Source organism: Giraffa tippelskirchi, chromosome 4 (assembly GCF_054371585.1).
Source record: "Giraffa tippelskirchi isolate mGirTip1 chromosome 4, T2T-mGirTip1v1.2.pri, whole genome shotgun sequence".
Lineage (NCBI taxonomy): Eukaryota > Metazoa > Chordata > Mammalia > Artiodactyla > Giraffidae > Giraffa > Giraffa tippelskirchi.
In genome coordinates, this window is record NC_137278.1 from 18057531 (window position 1) to 18084159 (window position 26629).

The window sequence follows — 26629 nt, forward strand, 5'->3', positions numbered from 1 at the left end:
ACCGTCACCGAACCCCCAAACTGGCTGGCGGGGGGCGCGTCGTCCTGTAGGGGGCGAGCTCCTCCCACACTTTCTCGCGCGCCCGGATGGGCATCCCCGGCGGCTCGGGGGATGCGGGACGGCCAAGAAGGGAATCCACTCCCGGGATCCACTCCCGGGGTGGGGCGGGGACGGGGCAGGGGGGAGCCGTGCGCCACCCGGGAGGTGTCCAGAGCACCCCGTGCGCGGGCCCGAGCGCAGGGCGGGAGGGGGGCCCGGGACGTGCCCGGGAGGTCTATCCTGCCGGCCCGGCGGGGCGAGCCCTGGAACCCCGGCGCGCGCTGCTGGGCGCCCGAACGCCGAGACAATGCGGCGCGCGGCAGCGGGCGAGCAGCTCGGCGGGCCCGGGGCGCGCGCCGCCTTCCTTCCTGCAGGCTCGGCTTCCCGGCGGCGGCGGCGGCGAGCGCGCGGATTGGCGGCCCGGCCCTCCGCACCGCCCCGCCCAGCGCCCGGCCGGCCGCCGCCCCCCGGCCCGGGCCCGCCCCTCTCTCCACGGGAGTCGCTCGGGGCCCGCGGCTGGCTGGCGGGCACTTCCCGCCGGCACAGCCTCCGCTTCAGAGACCGATCGCGAGCGCAGGCGGCGGCGGCGGCGGACGGACGGACGGACGGGCCGCGCCCGAGCTGCGCGGGGCTGCGCGCGCGCGGCCCCTGCTCCCGCCGCCCGGCCCCGCGGGCGGCCCACCCGCTCCCTGCGGCGGCTCGTGCGGCTCCCGCGGCTGCAGCCCGCGCCCCGGCGCCTCCCTTTGTCCGCGGGCCGGCCAGCGGCGTCCGGGGGGTCGATCGGAGCCCGCGCAAAGCGGCTGAGGCGGCGGCTGCCCCGCGGCCGCCCGCCCGGTGCGCCGAGGCGATGCCGGACCAGATCTCCGTGTCGGAATTCGTGGCCGAGACCCATGAGGACTACAAGGCGCCCACGGCCTCGAGCTTCACCACGCGCACGGCGCAGTGCCGGAACACCGTGGCGGCCATCGAGGAGGTGAGCGGCGCCCGCGGGCCTCGCGGGGCGGCCGGGGGCGGCTCCGGCCGCAGGTAGCGCCGCGCCCCGGCGCGCCCACAACTCGGCCCGCCCCCGCCCGCCCCCGCCCGCCCCCGCCCTGGCCCGGCTCCGGCATCCCGGGAAAAAGTTTCTTTCCCTCGGAATCCGGACGCGGCCGGGCGATCCCTGCCCGAAACAGAAGCCCTTTGTTCCAAGAGAAGGCTGCTGCTGCCAGGCTACCTTGGGCCTTTTTAAGACCACCCCCCGCCTGTTCCCTCCCCAGCCCCCCGCGGGGCCCCGGGCCGGACGGTTCACACCCCATCCCCCCAGCCCGCGCCCCGCCAACTTTGGCCCGAGAGTCGGGGCGGTGGTGAGCAGGGAGCCCCCCCCCGGCCGTCGCGGCGGGGTCTTCGGCTCGCCCGCGGGCCCCCGGCGCTCCCTCTCCCCCCAGCTTGGGGAATTGCCCGGGTGCCCAGCCTGCCCGGCGCGGCGCTCTGTGCCCGGGGCCCCGCTCTGCCGGACTCGAGGGCCGGTCCGGGGGACCCCGGCTGCCCAGGAAAGGTGTGCGCACCTTTAGCCAGGGGGGCCCGCCCGGTCCCGCAGCGCGCCCGGGGAGGGGTGCGGAGAGTCGGGCTTCTGATCCGAAGGCCTTTGCTCCCCTCCTCTCCCCAGCCCCCACCACCCCGGGATGTGTGTGTCTTACCTGATCGCACCCCCCGGACGCCTTCCTTCCCCATCAGCCTGGAAGAGGCCTGATTTTAGGCAAGGTGCAGAGTCATCGTCTGCTGCTAACTAGGAAGCCCTCCACGTCCTGGGCGAGCGCACTTAGGACCAGCAGGCTTAGGTGACGGTCAGAACGGCCTGCTACCGAAGGGCAGGGTTTGGGAGGCCAGGGCCACCGCTGACTCTGGTTTGGGGCTTTTCCTCGCTTCTCTGCCGTCATTTACCCTTACCTGTCAGACGGGACGAGCAGTGCATCCTTTCCAGGGTGGTGATGAGGGTCAGAGACAACTGTGTGTCAAGTGCTTGATTTATGCTAAATAGCTATGTACTAAATATACTAAATAGGTAACTGGTTTACAAGCCCTATGGTGCCGCTATTGAATCGATGATCACCTTCTCTGCCAGAATGTCAAGGTATATTCTTGAAATGGGGTATGGTAGGTATTTTAGGAGAGGACTGGGCCTGAGTGAGTGAAGGGAGGTCACCAGAAGAGCTTAATTAAGCGTTGGCATTCAGTTTTTTGCCCGCTTGAACAAAGCAGCTGCTGTTAGGAACTGCTTGGGAAAAAATAAATCCAGAATATTTTCCCTTAATGAAAAAAAATTTCCTTTGTAGGCATTAACAGTCAATAATAGGATAAATGAAAAGCAGCAGATTCGGCATTCTGAATGTTTTAAGTGTAGTAAGGGCATCCTCCTCTCCCTCTTTCCTCGCCTCCCCCGCGCCGGTTTTTTTTTTTTTTTTGGTGGAAGAGAGCTGCATGTAAACGTTTTGGAGTGAGCTGTGTGATCCCACATCACTTAATTCTACTCTTATTAGCAAGGCTTCAAAATGATGCCTTCAAATTAGGCTGATGGGGGATGAGCATCAGAAGTTTCTTCAGAAGTGCTAGTTGAAAAGCAAGAAAAAAATTTTTGCAGTGTTTTGAAAATACATCATTAACAATGTTTATGGACTGATCAGATTACAACCCAAAAGGTAGCTGAGTATGTTTTCAGGGAAGGGAGCTTTTATACACCATGCCTTGAAAAGAATGCTTCATTGTGTTTAAAGTTCTGTTTCTTTTCACTACTGCAGTTTGTTGGTTAAATATTATTAACACTGGCAGATGTTGGAAAGCTAGGCAAATAGGAGTTGCTATTAAAATTGGCATACCCTTTTGTGATTAATGTTAGTTTGTGGTGTGTAGTTCTAAAGCTCTTTTAGTGTGCTGGGCAGATTACCCTAGAGCTCAGTTACTGAATGGGTGAGAGGGAAACCGGATTTGGTCATTTTATTAAACTGCAGGCTTGCTCCATGTTGCATGTAAGAACATGAATTGGTTAAAATCTCAAAAAAAAAAAAAAAGAAACTCATTACAGGTCTGTCTCACTTTAAGCAGATCCAGTACACATACTGAGATGATGCTACATGTGAGCTTACATTTATGAGAGAACTGAGTTGGGAACAGTTTTATTTGACAAGTATGTCTTCATGTTTTGATTATAATCAAGCATGTGCTCTTCCTGCAGACAGTGGTTATTGGGACAGAGTTACTCATTTAACAGAAATAAATATAAAATTTGCAAGTCCATGGTCCTATGTTTAAACAAATGTGTCGTGGAATTAGTAAACTAATTTTGAACTGAGTAACTTTTGTGTATCTGTTATTTCCAGGATAGGCTATGTCTGCTAAAAATCATCCTACAACTGAAGCGTGCTTTTTCTTTGATACACACACCTGTAGCTGGACTACCCTACCCTGTACTATGAACCTCTCATCTGTTGTATTTATTCCTTATCCCCGCGTTGCAAGTGAGGAAGTTGAGGCTTAGAGATGTTAACTTGCTCAAGGTTATAGAGCTAGTAAGTTGAAGAGCTAGAGTTGGCTCCATGCTGTTTTCAGAAATGATGCTGCTATTTGTTACTTTCAGTAAGGCTGAATTCTCTAAATGACTCTTTTGTCAGATTGTCCAAGTTCAGACTCCACCACTGTCCAGTTGTGTGAACTTGGATGAGATACCTAATGTTTTCTCATTTGCCTTGATGTTAGTCTGGATAACAATACCTGTCTGCCTTGGAGAGGTGTGAGGGTTTAATGAGATAGTCCACAACACAGTACCTGGTAGACAACTGGTGTAATACATGCTAACTGCTTTAGCAGTTTGTATTATAATTAATCCATAGAACCTGATGGGGATATTTGGCCCAAGATGAGATTTACATGGGTGGGTTGATGTGGCCTAGGAGAGTAGGGGGAAGGAATGGTTGAATGAGTAAGTGAATGGAAAGCTAGTACACGTCTGTTAACCATTGCTTTTTAACTGGTTTGTTGTCTTGGCAGCAGGTCAGCACAGCAGTGTTTTAATATTTTCACTTGGTGATCTCTTGGTGAAGTAATTGTTTTGCACAGTTTTAGCCAAGTCTGGTGCTTCAACTGGGATCTGCCCTGTGTTTTTGGAAATAATGGAAAAAATCAGTAGTGACTGAATCTGAAAACCCTCCCCTCTACCGTTTGTGGGAGTTTTATTGCTGTCTCACTTTCTTTGAGTCTCTGAGGTCTTCGAAATATTCTCAGAATAGGGAAAAGTTGTACACGTATGTGAAATGTTCATAGTTAGACCCTCCTGTAGAGCATCAGCCATTCTGTCATGCTTATTTGGCTTTGTCAGATACATAGTTTTAAAAATAAATTTGATGTTGACTTGTAAGTATTAAAATTTAATCTGCTTCCTTCCGGGCCATAGTTCTCCACTCTGTTGTCCTTGGTTGCCTTGGAAATCTCATTGCTGTCACAAGCACAGGGTTCTAACTGCAGGGAGAGAAGGAGCATCTGGACTGCCCAGACTCCCGGGGGCCTTGCTGTCCTTGGGGCCAGATGCCCCTCCCAGCAGCTATTAGTGGGAACCCAGCCTGTGTACTTTTTAGGCAAGAGTATGGTTCTAAACCTTAGCCCTGTGTGACTTGTTTGAAAAACACCTCTTCCAAATAGTAGATTAATGGATTTTAGATTTATTGTCAAGTTTCCCTGATGCCTCAGACGATAAAGAATCTGCCTGCAATGCAGGAGACCCAGGTTTGATCTCTTGAGTTGGAAAGATCCTCAGAGGAGGGAATGGCTACCCACTCCAGTATTCTTGCCTGGAGAATCCCACGGACAGAGGAGCCTGGTGGGCTACAGTCCATGGGGTCGCAGAGTCGGACACAACTGAGTGAAAGGACATCACCTACTTGCCCAGTCCATTCTTATTTTTAGAAATGAGCCTGTATGGGTCAGACAGGACCACCTTAAAAAAAAATAGACATATATGTTTATTTATGTGGCTGCGTCAGGTCTTCCTTGAGGCAGGTGGAATCTTTGCTGTGGCCCTCCAACTCTCCGATTGTATTGAGCTGCCTCCAGAGCCTGGGCGCTCAGTAATTGTGGCTCAGGGGCTTAGTTGCTCCATGGCATGTGGGATCTTTGTTCCCCGGCCAGAGTTCAAACCTGTCTCCCCAGCACTTTACAGGGCAGATTCTTAACCACTGGACCATCAGGGTAGTCCCAGGGCTACCTTTTTATGCTGTGTTCTGTAATCCAGACATAGGCGTCTGGAAATCTGGGAGTGATTTGAGAGAATGATCTCTGTTTATGAGATTCCCATTCTCTACCTGCCACCCCCCCGCCCCCCCTTCAATTGGTCTCTTTCTTGTGATTAACAGTTAAAGTACTAAGGCCTTCCTGGTGGGGTTTCAGGCCTGTCCTTCACTCAGTATTTAGTAAGTACTGCTGTGTGCCAGGTGATGGGAAGAGAGTTCCCAGGAGGAATGTGTTCTGTCTTTGAAGCAGCTTGCAGCTGAGCGGGAGAGACAGCCGTCCTATAAACAAATCAGTGCAGTAAAACACGGTGAGGCTGTGACCACAAGATTGTCCAAAATCCTGGATGCCCAGGGGTGGCAGGGGTCAGGTGTGTCTGGGGCCATGGATAGGAGGGACTTGCGTGATGACGTGGGATCAAGTCTTGAAGTCAAGATAGTCATCTGTGGGTTACCACGTGCTTTAATTACTAAGCTGTCTCAGTAGAGCCTTTTGTATTTGTCTCCCCGCCTTAGATAAATATTGACCCACTCCTGAGGTGGTGGCCATCTAGGCCTCTGGTGGGATTTTCATAGCCAGTCCACAGAGCACTGTTCAGACCACGAATTTGGAATAATCCTTGATTCTTACCCTCCCCATTCCCAGGCTCGGATGCCTTTCTTCTTGGAACACACGCATTCTAGATCTGCACCGTCCAGTTTGTTGTTGTTCAGTCGCTCAGTCGTGTCCGACTCTTTGCGACCACATGGACTGCAGCCTACCAGGCTCCTCCGTCCATGGGATTTTCCAGGCAGGAGTACTGGAGTGGGGTGCCATTGCCTCCTCCGTGATGGGGCTAGTGATGGTTAATTTTAGGCAGTATCCAACATGGCAGCCTGAAATCAAGCATTCAGTTTCTCAGCTGCTCCAGCCACAGTTCAAGTGCCAATAAGCACATGTGCATCGGACAGTGTAGGGTTAGAACATTTTCGTCATCGCAGAAAGTTCTGCTGGACGATGCTTTTTAGACGCTTGCAACTCAGAAGGGTCTACTGATAGCAGCATCGGCATCACCTGGAAGTTTGTTAGAAACACAGACTGTCAGAGCCCACCTTAGGCCTTGGAATCAGAATCTATGGTTTCCCAGATCCCCAGGTGTATTTAATACACGTTAAGGTTTGAGAAATGCTGTTCTCACCATGACTGACAGTAGAATCACTTGCAGGGAGGGAGGAGGTTGTAAAATAGATGCCTGGCCCACTCTAGGAAATTCCGACAATTCCGACTTTATTAGTTAGGGTGGGCCCTGAAGCATTGGCATTTTCTAGAGCCACCCCCTAAATGTGGTTGATGATCACTGCAGTAAAGTAATGTAATGCCAGGTAGTGATAAGTTACACAGGGTACAGGAGTAGAATGAAGACTCTGAAGAGCAGGAAACTGAAATCAGCAGAGGCCTCTCTGAAGAGGTGGCATTAGAGCAGAGCCCAGGACGCAGGGAGAAGCAGCCTGTGCAAAGGCCCCGAGATGGGGGTGACTCAGCCATCCTGGAGGAGAAGAGGGCCGAGGGTGGGGGCCAGGCAGGCCGGATCACAGGAGGCCTTGGCGATGTCGGGAGGGAGTTGGATTTTGTTCTCATGTGGTGGGAAGCCGTTGGAGGGTTTGATCTGATTTACATTATTGACATTTCAGGGTGGTTGTTCCAGGCAGGATAGACAGGCAGGGCAGGAGAGAAAAGAGGGAGACTGGTGGAGGCTGGGGGTCTTCCCGGCAGGCGGATGCAGTGGGGGCGATGAGAGTCCGATGGAGACCCTCTGTGCTGACGGTCCTGGTGTGCGCTGGGAGCAAGGTGAACAAAACAGGGTCCCTGTCCCAATGGAGGCAGAGGCCAGGCTCTGGCCCCCGAAGAGTGGACCTCCTGGTGTCCCCCTGGTGAAGCTGACACCCCAATGCTACTCAGTGTCGAGGCCCGTTGTGTGCTGCTCAGCACGGCTTGCTCTAGAAGTTGTGCTGAAACCAGTGCTGGACGTTCATTTGGTTTTCTGCAGACACGGATCAGAGAAGGGAGAGAGGATACAGAGCTGTGTGGACAGGGTGTTTGCTTCTCTCCTCTTGTTCGTAGGCATATGTAGCTGGTGACACTTCCGTAGCGGTGTCAGGTGCCTGGGACACTGTTCCCATTCAGCTCCCCAAACACTCTTTCCACTAAAAAAGAGGTGGTGAATTCATTTCCCCCACCTGCCGCAATAGGAACCTGTCTGCTTTGCTTATACTTTGTCTGTGTCATATGGCCTTCAGGTGGTTGCCAGGATCCTTCCAGGTACTTTTTTCTACATTATGGTTTTATCATGTGGACGATGTGGAATAAATGAACCAGAGCTGGAATGCTGGGGATGTGTTTTCATTTGTATTTGGTTGTGTTGGGTCTCCTGATTTGTAAATACATCTGGGCACCTACCAATGTATTGTCACTGTGGGGTGCCAGTGATGTAAAAGCGGGCGGGACCAGCTCCTTCCCCTAAAAACCCTTATTTTCTCAGTCTTTTGTGTGCAGTTAGTGTTTATCCCTTCAGCCCTTTTTTTGTGCTGTGGACCCTCTGGAACTCTGGTGAAGATGTTTCAGAAAGATGTTTTAATGCATCGAATACAATTGAACCCAGGTCTCCTGCATTGCAGGTGGATTCTTTACCATGTCTGAGCCACCAGGGAAGCCCAAGAATACCGGAGTGGGTAGCCTATCCCTTCTCCAGGGGATCTTCCCAACCCAGGAATCAAAGCGGGGTCTCCTGTACTGCAAGCACATTGTTTACCAGCTGAGCTACCAGGGTCCCCACATAGAATCTTAAACGGGACCAGATATATTGAAATACAGTTAGAAAAATATTTGAAAAAAATCTATCATACTAATATATATTTCTTTACTAATGCATTGAATATCAAGATTTGGTTGGTTGTGGGTCTAATAAATACTTTAATTTTGAGGTCTTGATGAATGTAAGCAATGTGGGGAGCTATTTAACGACTCTAAAACTATATTAAGTTTTCTCTTTGGAGTCACAGGTACTGCTGATGTTACCATGGTGTGTTGCTTACATTCATAATTGAGGGAAGTGCTAAATTTCAGTTGGGGGCTAATGAAATACAGATGTAATTCTTTTTTCAAATCCCAGCCCTCTGAATTCAGACTAAGAATTCCAGGCTTGACAAGATTATTTTAGTTGATTGTCTTTTGGAGTGAGTGACTCTGTAACAGTGTTGTTTAAACAAGCCTCGTGATTAGTACAGTGTCATTGTCATGAATTGGTTCTTAGAGTTCAGCAGAGAGGGGAGACACCCCAAGCCTGTGTTACAATCATCGAGTAGTAAAGGTGCTTAGAGGAACTAGGGGTGGAGGGTAAAGCTGTCAGTTGTGGTTGGACAGCCATGCTCTCTGCATTTTTTTCAAGGTCAGGGCTTGGCAGTTTCTCATGTGATCCCAGGTTAGTTCATACCCTCATGCATGCCTTGGAGTTCAGTGACACTATGAATTGCATCTGTGAGTCCTGTAGTTAGGAGGACCCTGAGCTGGGCTGCTCAGTTCTCCTGTTTCTACCTTTCTTGTTTTTCTGGTTTGTCATCTGCTGTCCTTAACTCTGAAGGGCAAGCTTGGGTGTGAAGTGATAGGTTTATAGGAACCTTCTGCTCAGAATTCAAAGGGGAGACTTGGACTTCCGCCTTGTTCTCGGTGAGGGTAACGTATTTGAAACGATGCTGTTGTTGCATGAGTGTGTTTGGGGTGTCTACAGCATAGCTGAAATGTTACTGTCAGTTCCTGTTTTGTTTTTTTTTTCTCTTGCCTCTTTTAGCACTTATTGGATGCTTACAGTATGCCAGGCTTGCTTTAAATTCTTTGCACATATTAACTCTTAACTTGTTCAATGATTACAAAAATCCTGTAAGGTCCCCGGAACCTAAACCACTTTACCAAGAGCACAGAGCTAGGAAGTGGTGGAGCCAGGATTCAAACGCAAGCATTTTGACATGCAAGTTTCCGCTCCTGTAGCTGCTGGCTGCCTCTGTGGAGTCTGGCCTGGAAAACGCTGTCCTTGTTGATGCCTCTGTGATTAATGGGCATGACCTCTCTCTTTATGTCCAGTTTAGTACCAGGCACCTGCTGCCTTCCTTGAGTGGGTGCTTCTGGGGAATGCTTGCTGCCTCTCTGCCTTCTCTGTCTGTGTTGCCCCCCAAATGGTTCCTCTTTACTCCCTTCACCACTCTGCTGACATTCTCAGCCCTGCAGAGCCCAGTGGCCCCGAGCACTGCTCACACCCTGGCAGGAGGCCTGCCCTACTAACGGGGTTATCATCTCTCCACTCCAGCTGAAGATGGCTCTGTCAATATGATTTTATACGCAGGTGCTGGCAATCAAAGGCCTTGGCTGGTGAAGACAGTTCCTGCAAATGATGAATCGCCTTGGCTTTTAGGATTCTAGCCAGGTAATCCGGATTTGAGGGCGTCTTTCCCTAGTGTCCTAGAAATCACAATCTTAGTAGAGTTTTTTGTTGTTGTTTTAATTTTTTAACACCAATGGCTGACATTTCTTTGAGCCCTAATTCTGTGTTAAGGGCTGTGCTGTGTTTTAAATGGAAGTTTTTGATGCTTGAATCCTTTCACTTGGCTTGTCTGGTGTAGATCCTGTTACCTCTGTTTTATAGTTGAAGACACCGAAGCTCAGACTGGTGCCATGACTGCAGGTAGCCAGCCTGCCCCACAGTTAGCAGATGATGGAATCAGGAACCCCAGCCACGCTGAGATCAGCCTGTGTGCTTAAGACTGTTTTCCTGTTGGTCCTTTAATGCCTCCCTGATGGTCTCCTGCTGGCATCTCTGTTGCCGGTAAAGATCCCTCTTTAGGTGTTTCTCTGGGCTTCAATCGTGCAGGTTGATAGTTGTCCACCTTCTGCAGGTGGGTCCCCACTGTCGATGCTGTCGAGGTGAGGTCACCTGGGCAGGGTTATCAGACTCTAACCCTTGGGGAGGTGCTTCACCTCAGAGGTGTTTTTTAAGTGGCCTTGCCTGCTTTGGAGTGAGTTAGAAGGACACATCCCCCTACCCCCAGAGCTGAGGACACTGTCACAGCTGCTTGTAGAGGACTCCAGAGCCACGTAGATAGTGACCAGTCCATGCAGTGTCCCGCTGGAGTCAGCAGATGTGTGCTTGGCAAGTGACCCCTGCAGGGTCACAGATGTGACTTGTCTGGCAGATTGAGTACCCTGCTGGCAGTCAGGGAACTCTGGGGAGATTCTGAGGGGAAGGGAGAGTGTTCAGTCCCTGTTCTGTGTCTGTTCCTCTGCTAGCCCTGATCTGATAGCTCTCCTGATGTTGGGCCTTGGGCAGCTGATTTCACTGGTCCGGCCTCAGTTGTAAAGTGGAGGGTGGATGAGATGTTTCTTAACATTGTCTGCAACACAGTTCACCTGCCTCTTGCCTTCTTTCCTTTTCCTTCTCTTGGCCATCCAAATCCATACCTTTCAAGAGGTTAGGGGTGAAAATATCCCTTTCTCTACTCCCCCATTAAACATTCCCTCCCCCAGAATACCACTGGAGTCGATAAGGTGGTTGGCCCAGAGGCTGGAATTTCTTTGGGTGCATCACTAGTTGGTCTGGGACAAATGGGGCTCTCTGTACTTTGCCATCCGGTCTCACAGTGAAGGGTCTTTCCAGGTGCACGCCTTGGTCTCTTGATTACAGCTCTGTTGTGCCTGGCTTTTCGGGTGAAAAGAAGCAGGTCTTGCCCATGTGGTCTCTGATTGCAGAGTCTGTTAGCAGGAGTGTAACTGTTGATCGCCTGGTTGCAGATAACGTGCCTCATTCGGCTGGATGTGCCGTGGTACCTGGGAGTTTTTCAGTCCAGGGCCAGGCCTTGTCTGTCTCTGCAGCAGCGAGCTCAGAATGGTCCATTGTTTTTCCTGGTTATCCTGGCCTTTTGGCTGCTTCTTTCTATGAGTATCACCTTGACCTGTTCACGGTGGAGACCCCTCACTTCTTGACCAAAGGTAACTGTTGAGCTTCCTGGTTTTCTTCTCATCTTGTAAATTCTCTTGTGGGTTTTTCTTTTGTGGCCAGTAGGAATGAGGTGTGTTTACTCCTTGGACTGTTGGGTTGTCAGAACCTGCAGCTTTTGTTTGCCCTTGTAGTAGCTTGCCAGGCCACAGGCTTTTCTCATGGGGAAGAGATACCAGGCAGGGTGGTACACGGCGGAAATGGAAAGGAGGCAGAAGGCTCCCCACCTCCTCCATCTCCCTTCCCTTCCCTTCTCCACGCTATGGTTTCTTTTCCTTGGAGACCAGGTTGCTGATGCTGCCGACTAGGCAGTGTCCAAAGCTGAAAATTCTCACCTCCCTTCTTTTTTCTCCTGCCTTCTCTTGTTTGCACTCCTTTGGTGCATTTCCAGACCCTCAGGCCCTGTACGTCCTTTTTAAAGGGGATTTTCCAGCCAGAGGGGATGCACAAGGGAAGATTTAGTTTGGGGTTTCAGTCTGCGGCTTTCTTTTCTGGGGAGCTGCTCTTTGGTGATGACATTTCACGGTGGCCTCCTTTCCTACCACCCCGCCTCCTCTCAGTTTTCCAGGAACTGGGTTTATTGTTCGGTCTTTTAAAAATGATTTATTGTCTTCTGTAACAGTGTAGAAGGAGCTTAATTTTTTGAAGTGCACCGTCTTCTTCTTTATGGCCAGGGCAAAGTAAAGGTTTGATTGATCTTATGACACAGTTGCTTTAGTCATAGCTAATGTGAAGTCTCTTAAGGGCTTCTGTTTTATTTGCTCTTTTTAATTTATGAACCTCCTTGCATCCCTGAGCATCTGTGCACAAAGCCAGTGAGGCCTGGGGTGTCGCATTCGGGGCTTTATTCCTGCCCCTGATGCACTGCAAGCTGGTAGAGTGTTCTGACAGTTGGTTAGGTTTTGGTTTAGGGAGTAGCAATGTCAGCAGATGAGTGTTTCAGGAATTTGTTACTGGTTTTCCCAAGGAAAACATACTGTTAGGTTGAATAATTAAAGCCAGTGGTAGACGTGTGTTAGAAGGTAAACAGAAGAAAAAGCTGTTGTCGGTAGCTGCTGGAACACCCATCTTGTTTCTCTGTAGGTCAGGGTCATCCTCAGGGTTCTCGAAAAGGCCAGGTAGTGAAATAGAAATAATAGGGAACAGTGCTCAACAGCTGAGATCAGTGGAAGGGAGGAAGAGAGAACACTGGACTCACTCAGAGTGTAGGGCTACCCCTTTTCCAGGGATCCCCGAGGTCTCTCCCCGCTCAGCAGCAGGTCTAACAAGAGTTCCAGTCGGTGCTCTCTGCCCTGATGGGCAGGGAGGCATGTGATCCATTGAGGGGAGTTTGCACGAGGATGGTTTTTGAGCTTTACTGTGTAATTTTGATGACTTTTAGTTCACTGAGAAAATTCACTTATGTGGAACAACTCCTTCCTTTGGTGTTGGTCTGAATGCGGCATTTAGGACATCTTTCAGGATGGGGTTTGGACCATGGCAGAATGACATGGAATCGGTTTCTGGGTCACGCAGGCTTTCATGAGGACAACCCTCAGAGCTGTTAGATGGCTGCTGTTAAGGAGCATGCGGTTTGCTGTCAGACCTCAGAGTCTCTTGGCATTTCCTTCTCAGGGTCAAGGGAGCTTCGGAATCCACAGTTAGGCCTGCTCTTAGTTTTCCTGTTGGACCCTCCTGCCAGACCCTGAGAGTGCCTCAGGTTAAGTGTCCCTTCTCTTTGAATCCTCGGAGTCCTGGTGGTTCCCAGCCCATGGTTCTCAGAAATTGTCTATTGAGTGTGAAGGCTCGGGTAATCTTTGTTTTTGTGATTTTCTATCTTGACCTTCAAATGGCTTGCAGTATTTTTAGAAATAAATTTGTTTTGATTTGCACAATCAAGATTGTCATGTTATCCTTTGAAACAGGTAAATCTCTATAAGAATTACTGAAATATCCTCTCTCTAAAACACCCTGATATCGACTTTCTTCATTGAAAAACATCTTTTATTCTGTAAAACCTTCCCTAACACCCCTCGTCTATCAGAACTTTCTTCTCTTTTTTAAAAATAATTTTTAAATTTTATTTTATTTTTTGGCTCTGCTGGGTCTTTGTTGCTGTGTGGGATTTTCTCTAGTTGTGGCACGTGGGGGCTACTCTAGTTGTAATGTGTGAGTTTCTCCTTTTGGGAGCTTCTCTTGTTGTGGAGCAAGGGCTGTAGGGCCCGTGGGCTTCAGTAGTTTCGACTCCAGGCTCAGTAGTTGTGCTGCATGGACTTAACTGCTCCGGATCAGGAATCAAATTGGCAGGCAGATTCTTCACCACTGAGGCACCAGGGGAGCCCTTCTCTGAAATCTTAAAGCAGTTACTCTGACTCACTTTTGGATGAATCTGTCCGTCCATTGATTCAGGGTTTGGTTGATCCATCCGTCAGTGGTGGATTGAGGCATCCATCTGTCTGTCCGTCTGTCCATCCATCCATCCATCCATCCATCCATCATTGGGGCAGACCTAGGATGTCTCATGCTTGACATGAAGTGTGCCACGTGCAGTGTGGTGGACCACAGCAGCTGTGGGTCCTCTGTGTGTGCTGAGAGGGGCCCGTGCTTCCCTCCTTGGTGCTCACTCGCTTCCGCAGGGCGGGAATCTCATCAGGGAGGACACGGGGGGGGGGGGGTCGCTTGTCTGAGGGTTCGGGGTCCTCAGAGTTGTCCCTGTTTGGTCCGAACAGAGGATGGCAAGCTACAGTCCACCCTGTTTTTGTTTGCAAAAAAAAAAAAAACTAAAAAACCAAAGTAAACTAAAATGAAAATGGTATTTGCACTTTAAAAAGAATTATTAAAAAACAAACCCAAATCTGAAGACTGTACAACAGAGACTGTGTGGATGTGGCCTGCAAAGCCTGAAATACTTCCTGTGGGGCCCTTTACAGCAAGTGCTTGTGCCCCGAGGTACGCTGATGGGTTGTGAGTGTAGAGAGTCTGGACTAAGTGTGCGGAGTGCTGGGGTGTGTGGAGCCTTTGGCCGAGTCCAGTGGTCTGTGTGTCACACAAGCACCCTGAGCAGTCTTCTCCCTGTGGAAGCACCTTCTCTGCCCCAGGCTGCAGGAAAACACAGCTTTTAGTAGAGGGGTGAAGTGAGCAGGGCTGGGCTTCAGGCAGCCCATCTGGTGTGGCAGGCGAGGAGGGCGGGGGGAGAGGGTCAGCCCTTCGTTGTGGGGGGGCCCTCGGAAGGGGGACCTGGTGTTCTGCACCCCGAGTCCTGCGGGAGCCGACCCCAGGCCCGCCCGCAGGAGCGGTCAGGGGGTGACTTGCCTGAAGCAGGCGTGCGTTCCCACCGTCGACCTGCTTCCTGCGTTTGTGTTCTCGTTTCCTGAAACCAAACTGCAGACTCCTGAGAGCAGGAGCTCTTTTTTTTTTTTAAATAATATGCTTATATTTTTATTTAAACTTGACTGTTTTTCAAAACACGGTTTGGGCCAGACACGTTTTATGCCCATTTTACAACTGAGAAAACAGCCTCCCAGGCGTCTCGTGGCTTCATAAAAGAAGACAGTCAGTGGTAGCCCTGAGAATTGAGCCCAGATCTCACAGCTCTTGTCACTGAAGGATCTTTCTGTTTCCCAGAGCAACCGAGTACCTGCTCAGTTATCGTTTTATCAAGTTAAAAAAAAAGATATCGGTACAGTATTTATGCACAGATTCTATATGCTTAGAAGCTTCTTCGTTCAGTCTATTTTAAAAGAGATTCAGAATGATGTACATGTATCATTTGCTGTTACTGTCTTTAGAAATGGCTAGAGAGGACAGATAATTTAGAAATATTTGCACCTTATGTCAGAAGAGAGCTAATAGTACCTGTTACTATTAATACTAGTGGTATTAGCTGTTCCAGGAAAAGATACTGTTTATTCATAATAAGCAGCTAATAGCAGAAAGATTGGAGAGGGAAGCCCAGATAGCATTGAGTGTAGGTGTAATTATAATTTAAATTCCATGGGGGGGTATTTAAATACAAGGTTTTAAGAGCTGAGTGGTACTGTAAGGCATAACTCCAGCCTTGTCTGTAACAGGAGGTACTTTTTGGCCCTGTAACCTTGGAGATGTCATCAATCTTGAATTATTCATCATTGGAATGAAGTGTCTTTTGAGAGAAGCATATCGTCTTCAGTGTTAAAAATATGTTTCTCTCGTGTGTCATAGTGAGTATTCTAGTTACATTGCATATTTCTTTTTTTTTATGTGCTGCCCACTCTACTTGGTTATCCTTGAGAAGAGAGAGAGGGTTTTAGGTGGTAGCTATGTGGTACCCAGTCTTTGGGTCTATAATCATATTCCACATTTGCACAGTTTTCTCAGTCCTTTTTGTTGAGGTTCTGATATTTGACTTTAGATCTCTTTCTTTGGGGAAGGTCACTTTGGTGGCTGAAGGAGAACTGGGCCCATTTAGGGGCTGCTAGAGGGTGTATTTTTGTTATGCTTGACAAGTAAGCAGCGCCCTTCCTCCTGAGTGGAGCTGATCTGTGATCGACAAATGAATGGTCTCTTTCCATCTGGTTGTCACACAGACAGGCGACAACGATGGTGCCATTTGAACACTGAGTTTCTCAGACTCCCAGGGGACAACAGAATGTGTATATGAGTTGGCATGCCCAAATGCAAATGATTTCTATTGATACCTAATGCATGTAAATTTATGCTGCTTGGTTGACAAAGACATTATGAATGATACTGTTTCTCAATAGTGTTATATAACTGAAATTTTTGTTTTATCGTCACAATGGTGAAGTACAATTCCTGCTGAATTTCTGTGACATTTCCAGCAGCTCCAAAGCCGGCTGTGGGGCTGTCGCACCAGAGATGGAAGATTCCACATCTTCCGGAGTGAGTGAGTGCGTGCCTTTCTCCTAAAGGCCTTGACTGTCTTCTCTCTATGTGGAAATGCCCTGATTGAGGGCAGGGTGAAAGTGGATGGTCAGGGTAGTGCAATGACTCAGTAGAGAAGAGGGGTTTTAGTTCAGTTTGCTGGGGGGGGCATGGCGCTGAGACAAGGGACTGCTTTGGGAAGAAAGTTATCTTTTCCTTTTTAACATTGAGTCCTTCTTTTCTCCTCCTGGCAATTACATTACATCTCAAATTCAGGGACAGAGAATCCAGACAGGTTTGAGAAGGGTTCCATCAATAGAGTTGGTGGGGATCGGGCCCCATGTGCCTGGTGAACCCCGCTCAGCCCTGGTGGGGACGTTGGCACTGTGCCGTGCTTTACGCAGTGGTCATGACAGCGGTATTAGCCCTGCTCCTGCTGTCTTCACCTCTGCTCTCCCCTGAGCCCTGACAGCGGTGTCTTCCCATCTGGCAGTTAACCTGCCTGAGGACCGTGTGCCCACGCTCGCTGAGCCGGGCGCTGAGGCAAGCTGCCTGGTAGATAGATGTCCCTGCCCTCCCGACCATGCCGCTAGCCTGGCGGGAGAGGCTGGTGGCCAGTGTACTTCCTGCGGGAGCTGAACCGTTGCTAGATCTGGAAGCATAATCAGGCATTAGGTAGCTTGCAACAAAGTCTAATGCACAAAAGAGCCCTCTGGGATATTTGCTGAGTAAATGAGAATGAATGATAGCAGGAGGTGAGACTCTTCTAGAATGGGGACTAAGTACCTGAGCCCAAGGGGGAAGACTGGTTGCGTGCAGAAAGATAAAACATCGCAGGGCTCTGGAGGGCTGTGCCCAGTGGGTGATTCTCTCGCTTGGGGCGGGGCAGTGTTGGACTCTTTGTCCATGTGGCTGGGAGAGAAGTGAGCATGTGGAGTAGAGAGTCCTAGCCTTGCTCTACGAGGATGGGAAGGCATTGGTTGAGAGCAGCTTTATGATTTCTGCAATAGAGGGGATTTCTGCAATAGAGGGGATTTCTGCAAGAGGAGATGGTTGTGTTTGCTTTTTTCCCCCATCATTCATTGAAGGTCTCCCTGGCCCGTTCCAGCACTAGGCGTTTACTCATGTGGGTGAAGAACATCCTGGATTTCTAGGCGTTCACAGTTTCACATGGTTCATCTGTGTAAACAGATGCGTAAACAAACAATTACAGTATGGTTTGATAAATACAATAAGATGCAGAGGCAGTTGCTATGGCAACGCCAAGTCACTCATACATCCTGTGAGAGCCAATAGGCTTGCTTGCTCAGGGTCTTCTTATAGGGGACCCAGCGGAGAAGTGATGGTGAGTGGTATCCTGCCGCTACCACCCAGATGAGCCTGATGCTGTGAGCCTGGGTCAGCCCTGACCCCAGCGAGTGGGTTTGCCCATGCAGAAGTCTTAACAGCAGCCGTGGGCTGAGCCCTGGCCCTGTGACATCTCTAGCACAAGCAAGAAAAATCTGTGCTGGGACCAATTCCCCAGAGGGCAGTCCTACAACCAGATTGTGGGGCGCTCTCCCTGGGTAGACACAGCCTCGTGAAGGGGAGGGGTGGCAGGGAAGGAGAGCGGCTTCCGCACACCGACCTGGGTTCTGCCAAGAACCAGGATGCTAAATATAGTCCCCATGTCTCCTGAGCTACTGCGTGAAGAGGATGTTTCTTGTTTCCCATCTAGGCTGGGAGCGAGGGCAGGTATGGGAGAAGGAGAGTAGGTTTTCCTCCCTATTTGAGGGTCGATTACCAGGAAAGCATCTGCATTTCATAATCAATGGAAGAATCCTTTGAATCAGATCAGGCAGATATACCAGGGTGTTGACTAGAACGTGGAGAAGGCAGTGGCATCTCTGTGGCAGGGGCAAAATGATCTCCGTGTGGAGTCTGGCTGTCTGCACTCCAAATGTGGACCACGGGGTTTGTGGGGGCCCAGCTGTCCACACTCCGAGTGTGGACCATGGGGTCCGTGAGGCCTGGCTGTCCAGTGCTCCGACCAGAGGACCACAGGGTTTTGTGGGGCCCGGGCATTGTGTGCAGAGGTAGGGGGGTGGGTCCTTGGCTAGGTCCAGTGGCGGGGGACAGGTCAGCTTCCTGCCTCCTGACAGCACAATCACCTACGCGTTTTCAAAGAGGAGATCAGGTTGCTCTGTGGTTGTGGGTCACTTTCCTGAGCCTCTGACTTCCTGTTTCCTCTTATATACCAGTCTGGCGGGAGGAACTCCTCTTCCAGCCGCAGGGCAGGTGGGCGGCATTCGTCTGCTGGAAGGATTTTTCTGGTGTGACTCTGTACCTCCTTTCCCTCCAGCCAGGACTCGCCACTTCCAGGAGGCAGGTGACAGTCTCCCCTTGTCTCCAGACTGGTCTCTCAGGCTCCGTGATTTGACCTGTGATCCCCTTTTCCTCACTGCCTCCTCTTGCTCTGGGATGTGTGTGGAGTCAGTTCTAACTCTGAGCCCCTTTTGGATGACGTCGCCGACTCAATGGACATGAGTTTGAGTAAACTCTGGGAGTTGGTGATGGACAGGGAAGCCTGGCGTGCTGCAGTCCATGGGGTCGCAAAGAGTTGGACACAACTGAGCGACTGAACTGAACTGAGGGGCATCTGGTGTGGTCGCAGCCTGGGCTTCATATAAACGTGTGTTTGAGTCACAAAGCAGGCTTTCCGTCTGCTGAGTACGTGCCAGTCACCAGGTGTGATTTGGCGAAGGAGTTACTGTTGCTGGTGCTTGGTCAGCATCTCCCTCATTTTTCTTAGAGTGAAAGTCCCTTGATGAGGGACCCTGTGTTGTCTTCCTGACCCAACCCGGCCACCCTGCTCCCCCACCCCACGCTGGGGATGCTACTTCCGAACCTTTCCCCACCGTTCATTCTGCCCAGAACCATCTTCTCTCCTCACTGCTCATCCGCACGGTTCACCCTCTTACCTCTTTTAAATAAACATCACCTTCTTGACGTCCTACCCTGACCACCATTTAAACTAGCTCCCTGCTGCCAGCCCCCCGACCATCTCTTGTCCCACACAGCTCTTAGCGCCTCATAACCTAGGACATAACTTGCTTAGTTGTCATAGTTTTAATTTATTTTCTAATTCCCTCTTCCTTCCATTAGATCATCAGCTCCATGGGGGCAGGGATTCCTGGCTCTCTCAGTTAATGATGCATCTCCAGCACCCAGAATTGTTCCCTGTGCGTGGCACACAGTCCATTAATAGTGCACATTTGTTGAATGAATAAAACTGGCCAGCAAATACAATTTGGATTGCAGGAGGTGAAACACGTGATCCAGGAGCGCTGTGCTGTTGGTTCATGGAAATCTTGTTTCTCGGGAATTCTTTGGCGGTCCAGTGGTTGGGACTTTGCCAAGCCGAGGGCCGGGGTTTGATCCCTTGGAGGGGAAACTAGGATCTTGGAATCTGTGTGGTAGGGCTCCCTGCTCCTCCCCAAAGAAATCTTGTTTTTCTGGCTATAGCGAAGACACTTGATTCTTAGAGGGTAGATCCCTGGAAAAGTAAGAGCATGTTTGAGTGGCTCAGTTCCACAGGGCTTGAGGCTGCTGCTTGCCTGCGGGGGTTCAGATCCAGGGTTAGACATGTGCCCAGCCTCGCTCTGTATCCATCTCCAGACAGGCTCTGGGATTCCGTGTATGTTTTTAGATTGCTGCTTAGTAGGAGTGGAGAGTGCGGCTCCTTATTTCTTTTACTCAGTGGATCCAAAGTAGTTTGGAGTAATTCACAGACACGGCTTTAAAACTGTGAGTCAATTAATTATTGTCCAAGAGAGCTGAAGGTTCACCTCTAGGGTTGCTTTGGTGACAGCAATCTGATGTCTATGTGACAATGATGACAAAGGCTGGTATTAAGTTGGGACTTTGAAGAGTCTATCAGATGGTGAAGGAATTGAGAAGCAATGGTTACCACCTGTCCTGTCTCACCCTATTTTCTGGTTTGGACTGTTGCCTTATGGAAATTTATTTATTTGTTAATGTTAAGGCCTCCAAAATAAACATTCTCAGAATGGTTGCCAGAATTACAGGGTTACCGTGATGAGATGCTAGTCTGCTTTTTGAACTGGTAGTTTTTTTACCGTTGATAAGCTCTTTTCAGAGAAACCATATGAATTTTTCAGATTTCCCTCTCTTAGTAACACGACACTTACGGTGGCCTGGGACCCGTAGTTTTGCAGGAATGATGAGATGGATGAGATGTGGTTCGTGCCTAGGAGGAGCTTATGTTATCCCTGAGCCTGTGCAGTGATTAGAGCCTCTGCTTTGAAGCCACTTGGACCTGGACTCCACCACTGATTTCACCAGTTAATGCATGTGTTAAACCTATTTAGTCCTTACAACAGCCGTGTGGGTAGTAGGTACTGTTGTCATCCCCACGTTTAAAGAGGAGGGAACTGGGGCACAGAGATTAGGTCCCTTTCCTAAGATCATTGAGCTAGGCACTCACAAAGCTGCAATCTCCACCCCAGATACTCTGACTTTTGAGTCCATGCTTCTTGTCATGACACTCTGTTGCCTCCCAGCTTCCTAACAAGCTTGAGCTTCCTAAATCCATACAATGGAAGAACTGGTCATAACGCTGCCTGGGTGCAAGATTGGTGTGAGAAAACCCCTGTAGAACACTCAGCCTGTTGCGTGGTGAGGGTTTGTGGCAGCTGGCGCTGCTACTCCAGCCTGGCGGAGGGAGATAAGATGGTACACAAATTATACTCATGGAAAGTAACGTGTGTTAAGTGTCCTCGAAGAGCACTGATAACAGAGATGTCTTCCTGTGGGGCCCTGGGAGGCCTTAGATGGAGGACAGACTTGACACCCCCGGGCACTGACCATCAGTACGGCAGGCGCCGTCCCATTTGATTAGCTCCTGGAGCTAACTGGGGCTCTAATCTGTTACCAAGCCCAGGGTTGGACTAGATGAAAGATCCCACAGGGTGGAGGAGAGGTGGTCTCTTGGGAGGAACCAGAGGATTGGACTCTTTAGTTGAGCAGAAGGAGTGAGAGGAAGGCTGACCAGCAACGGTGGGGCCAGCAGGGCCCACTTCCGGCCTTGTGAATGCTTAATTAGCTTTGCATATTGTCTTTGTGTTCCCTCTCTTTGGAGGTTTTCTCCCACACCTTCCTTCCAGTGGATTTCTAGAAATACCCTATTTTTCATGACTCACTGATGGAGCACATCCTGTTTGGGGAAGTCCTGGGGGAGGCATTTTGGGACGTTGTGAAGGGTGCACGCCGTGATGAATGGTGCGGGCACCAGACAGCTCTGCTTTTCTGCTTCCTCCAGAGAGCCCTCCCTGCCATGTACCCGTCTGAACTTCTCCACATGTGGGGTTTCAATGCCTTGTCCTGATTGTGCCCGCTGGAATCTCCCTCCTTGTGTTGTAGGCAGGGACCTATGTGTGGCTGGCTGCAGGGTGACTGAAGACGGAATTAATGGAATTAGATACGGGGCCTGGAGTTTGCACCTGACTGCATCAGGTGACCTTTTGAACCAAGTGGATGGCCCGACTTCTTGTCCACCAGGGAGGCCGTGGTGGAGCCTGTGCCGGGTGCCCTGGACCAAGTTCCTTGCAGAACGTTGTTGAGAGAATTAGAGAAATGGGGACAGCCTCTCAGGGCAGACAGAGCACACACAGTGTGCCGTCAGCCGGCCCTTCCTTTGGATAGTCTGATTTTACCATGAACTGCTGCTATTCCGGTTTTTTTTTTTATTATTGGCCTTCCTCCTTCTAACAGAGGCCGGATGTTTTAAATCATCACGAAGCGGCTGTCTTCTGTATGGCCCGAGGCCTTCTGGCAGGCTGATTGGAGAGCTCAATACATTAGGTGGTGAAATAATACAAAAAAAATAATAGGAGAGGCTGAACTTGAGCTGTGGAGAGGGCCAGAGTTGGGGGGCTGGCTGGGTTTAGATGGGAGGAGTGGGCACTGGTGTGGGAGGGGCTGGCCGCTGTGATGTGCGGCTGGACCCAGGGGCTGGTGGCAATGTGTGAGGAGCCAGTCAGGCTGTTTTGTCAGAGACTCTGAACCCCGAGGGTGGCCGTGGTGGTGGGGTACCCGGCATGGGGTGCAGAATGGGGGCTGATGATGCCCTCCCGTGAACGGTGAGGGTGGTCGGATTAGGCTGGCACAGAGCTGCTCAGCCTGGGCAGGTTTGCCTCCTAGGGGACTTTTGGCAACATCTAGAGACGTGCTGGATGGCTTCAGCTGGGGGAGGGGAGGGGCGCTGCTGGTGTCCAGTGGGTGGAGGTCAGGGATGCTCCTGAACCCCCTCCAGTGCACAGGGCGGCTCCTGGGTATTATGAGTGCTGCGCCCAGAACTGCAGGGCTGAAAGGTTGTTAAGTCCTGGGAGGCTTAGGGGGCCCAGGGGGCAGCTCTCTGTGCCCCTGGTGGCTCTTGCTTCCCTGGTGAGATGAGGGAGAGTCTTGGTGGGCCTGAGTTTCTTCTTAAATTGGGACAGGATGAAGACAGTTTAGGAATTCTCATAAGCTCAAGCTTAATCAAGTGCTGTGAAGTGAAGATCATGATTTCAGGGCACTCGGATGTATTAAGTCGATCAAGACCTTCAAAGGATTGCATTAAAGTGCTGATCCTCTTAAACTCCTGGCATGTTCTCATTTCTCCCTGTGTTATTCTTTCTGTCCTTTAACCTTGTGCTGTGCAGAATACTAAATGACCTCCTTTGGGGTATAGTTTGATACCTTACTTTTATGATATGAAGATTAATAAAATTAAAACTGCCTTAGTACTGATATAAAGAGCTTGCATTTCATTTACTTTTATAATTATCTGCACTTAAAAAATCTTAATTCAGTATCTGTAAAAATAGGAAGACTTTTCACTAGAGAGGTAAAGGGAAGCATAAAGAGCGATAGAATAAAAAAAAAAAGGCAACCCATTACCCCATTATTGTGTATGTATATGTAGCTATGAGAGTTACATGATACATTTTGCTTTTTTTTAAATGCCCTGCCTGTAAAATTTGGAATTATAATTTATTTCCAGCAGAATTAAAATCCTTTTTCCTCTTGCTTTTCTTTCTCCTTTCCTGTGTCAGATAAAGTGTTTATTTGCTTCTGAGAATGTGTTGACTTCTGATTTATCTCTCATTTAAAGTTCTGCCTTAAGCTGAAGAGCTTAGACTTTATCCTGTTTGTGTAGGGAGGTGTGGCCAGCTTTTGAGCGAAAGGACAGGGACAGGGCAAGGTCTGAGTCAGAAAGAGCCCTCTGAGGCTGGAAGCAGGGAGACAGGCTGGCCGGCCAGGGAGAGGCTGGTGAAAGAAGAGGATGAGGTCTGAGCGTGGGCTGGAGCCAGGGGATGGGGAGGAAACAGACAAGAGGGACAAGTCTCAGTGACCTCTTGGCTGCGGGGGCTGAGGGAGGGGTGGGAAGTCAGGAAAACACCCAAATTTCTGGCTTGCATGGGTAGAATCTTCTTAAAAAAAGAAAGGGGGGAAAATCCCTGTTTTGTACATGCTTTGATCGTTAATGTTGCTTTCTGGCTTTGGCTTTTCAAACGTGAAAACGGAGAAACCTTAACCAAGCGTCATGTCTTGGGGCTAGATTGAGACCTTTCTTACTTTACTGTGAATTTTGGATTGAAAGGCGATGTCTTTGGAAAGATGAGGATGCTTCTGCTTCCTTCTGCTGTTCAGGAAGTCCCCGATAGGTCTGTCCGCTGTGTGACTGGAACGCTGGATTCTGAGCCTCCAGGAGGGATGGGAGCCAGTCTTGATCTTCTGGTGAAGAGCACGTGGCACACAAAGTAGGCAGGCACCCAGCATTCTGCCTTTGACTTGAGGAGTGGTTGTCCTGAGAACAGGTGGACGGTCAGATCGAGTTTGAAAGGGGTCTTACACCTATTCCCAGGTGAAAGCAAGCGGTAAGGCCGAGGAGGTCCCGGTTAGGGTATGGCATCCTGTGTCTACCTTGTGGTCCCACGTGTGCAGTTCCGTGGCAGGCATGGAGCCCGGATGGTGTCTTGCGTGGCTGTCTTGTGTTCTCTGTGTTTTTTTTTCCTTATCCTGCGACTGGGCAGTGGTGAGTGGGTGGCCCTTACCTCTGACCCTGGGTTCGAATCCAGGTTCCAGCACTCCTGGTATTGCTCCTGGATGGGCTACTTAGTGGTCTTTCACACGTACTGTCTACTGACGGTGCACACAAACTGCAGGTTCAAGTTACACAGTGCAGCTTTGTGTTTGTTCCATCTTTAAAACATAAACTCCTCTCCATCTGGTCTTCGGTAGAAACTTCTGTGTTCTCTTGGGCTAGTCACTCCTCCTCTGTTTGGAGCCTCCGTCTGCTTGCCTGTGACACCAGAGAGCTAGACTGGGGCCCCTGGAGATGCGAACCGTTTGGGTCCTGACGTTCCAGGTCTTTGTCAACACCCATCCTCCAAGCAGCCACGCTCAGTCCCCTTCTAAAGCTGTGTCCCACCAGACGGCAGAGAGTCCTGATCACGTTTGCCCTCGTGTGGAAGTTGTTTTATCCCTGTGTTACTTAAAAGTGTCTTTCTCAAGAGCCTTTTCTGATTTATAAGTCAGAAATCCCCCCTTGAGGCAGGGAAACTGCAGAGCTTGAAGCATTTCAGGTCTTGTAAGTACAGTGTTGTGTCCCATTGGGGAGGAGGGTGCAGGCCTGCAGCCTGCAAGCGAGGAGTGGCCGAGTGTTTCCTGTTGTGGTCAGCTTTATCGTGATGTGATTTACATGTAGTAAAATGTACCACCTTTAAGAGTACAATTCAGTGAACGCTGACAGATAGTCGTGTAATCGTCACCACAATTACAATGTAAAACAACTTCTATCCCCTCCCCAAAAGTTTCCTCCTGTTTCAGACTAACGTATTGGTGGTTCTTGTAGCTTTTTTGTAGGTTTCTTAGCATTTTCTGCACAGATGATCACGTCATCTGTGAATAACAAGTGTTACCCTCTTCCTTTACTGTTTGTCTTATTTTTTTCCTGCTTTACTGCACTCCAGGGTGCTTCGGTACAATGTCAAGCCGTCATGGCGGGGGGGGGGTGGTGGTGGTGGTGGACATCTTTGCCTCGTTCCTGATCTTAAGGGGAAAGCATTCATTCTTTCACTGTAAAACATGACATAGCCATAGGTGTCTTCTGTAAGCCCATTATCAGGTTCTCTTCTATTTCTAGTTTGTTGAGGATTTTCCGACATGAATGGGTGTTTAATTTTGTCAGATGCTTTTTCTGCATCGATTGAAATGACCATATGGTTTTCCTTTTTTAGCTTGTTAAAAAGTGGTGAGTTCTATTACATTTTTAATGCTGTGACTACCCTTTGGTATGGAAGCCTTATGTGTAGGGTAAGCACAGATTTTGTGTCATATTGGGATTTGAAGATTAGCTGTACTTCATTTTTTTATTTTTTTCTCTTCCATTATGGTTTATTACAAGATATTGAATATAATTCTCTGTGCTATACAGTAGGACCTTGTTTATCTATTCTGTATATAGTAGTTTGTATATCTGCTAGTCCCAAACTTCTACTTCATCCCTCCTCCACCCCTTTTCCCTCTTTCGTAAACGTAACTTTGTTTTTCTATGTCTCTGTCAGCATGTGTCCAGGAGCATATTTTATCAGTATTAAGCAGCGATGTTGATACTATAGAATTTGGGTTGAACTGTTGGCATGTAAAACATTCTTTACTTGCCTAATAGTTTTCAGTGAAAGGTTTTCCGGTAAGCCGTCACCTATTGCCACTGTATGCTAAGCTACGGTTTGATTATGAGTTCCTTATACACAGTTGGAGTTGGCTATATACATACGTACTTGAAAATGAAACTGATTTAAGTAAATGCTCATGCCTTCACAGGAAAGTGTCCCATAATTTTCCCATTGTGGACACAGTCAACATTTACTAAGCACCTACATCATGCCAGACACCCTGCTAAAACACGGAAAGGGAGACGAGAGAAAGGCCTCAAAGAATGAGCTCAACAGGCACAAACAGGGTTGAGGGCTGGCAGACACAGGATTCCCTGGTGGCATGTGTTCGGGTCCAAATAAGTTTAATGTTTCAGGCTGCCTATTAGATAGATCGAGAACTTTGTTACTGGACAGACACCTGTGAATTTTAAGCCTGATTCTGCTGTTAGCTCTGTACTTCTGGGCAAGGTGGTTTATCTTGTTTGGCCCTGGTTTCTTCGTATGAAACAAAGGAGATGAAGGTACAATGGGTATTTCACAGGTGTTTAGTGTGTGTGTGTTTCCTGTCTTGGAAGTGAGGTGAGAGGTCTGTGCTCTGTGCTGGAATGAACGTTATTTTTTTGGCCAGACAGTAGTGATGGGCATTCTGTTTGGGCTGGGATCTCATGGGAGCCTGTTTTGGTGGTTTACAAAGAAAATCTGCTCTGGCCTGGATCTTGGGAAGCACAGGCTCCGTCCCTGGTTGAGACTGTCAAGTGCTCTTCCAGCACGTAAC

The 26629-nt window shown here is 49.6% G+C and overlaps 1 protein-coding gene across 11 annotated transcripts in view; it reads left to right on the forward strand.

The window, feature by feature from the left end:
• Positions 1-340: 340 nt before the first annotated feature.
• Positions 341-26629, forward strand: part of ASAP2 (ArfGAP with SH3 domain, ankyrin repeat and PH domain 2) — a 154141-nt gene continuing 127852 nt past the window's right edge. For 6 of the 11 annotated variants that reach the window (XR_014051586.1, XM_081483458.1, XM_081483459.1 and 3 more), the window contains exon 1: positions 341-1012. Coding sequence is in view for 5 of the 11 variants with exons in the window: in XM_081483458.1 (XP_081339584.1) it covers positions 347-1012 (666 nt within the window). In the remaining 6 variants the exon portion in view is untranslated. Of the gene's footprint in view, positions 1013-4516; positions 4650-5495; positions 5603-9664; positions 9746-26629 lie in introns of those variants that run through there. The other 5 variants (XM_081483464.1, XM_081483468.1, XM_081483463.1 and 2 more) reach the window with 4 other exon arrangements.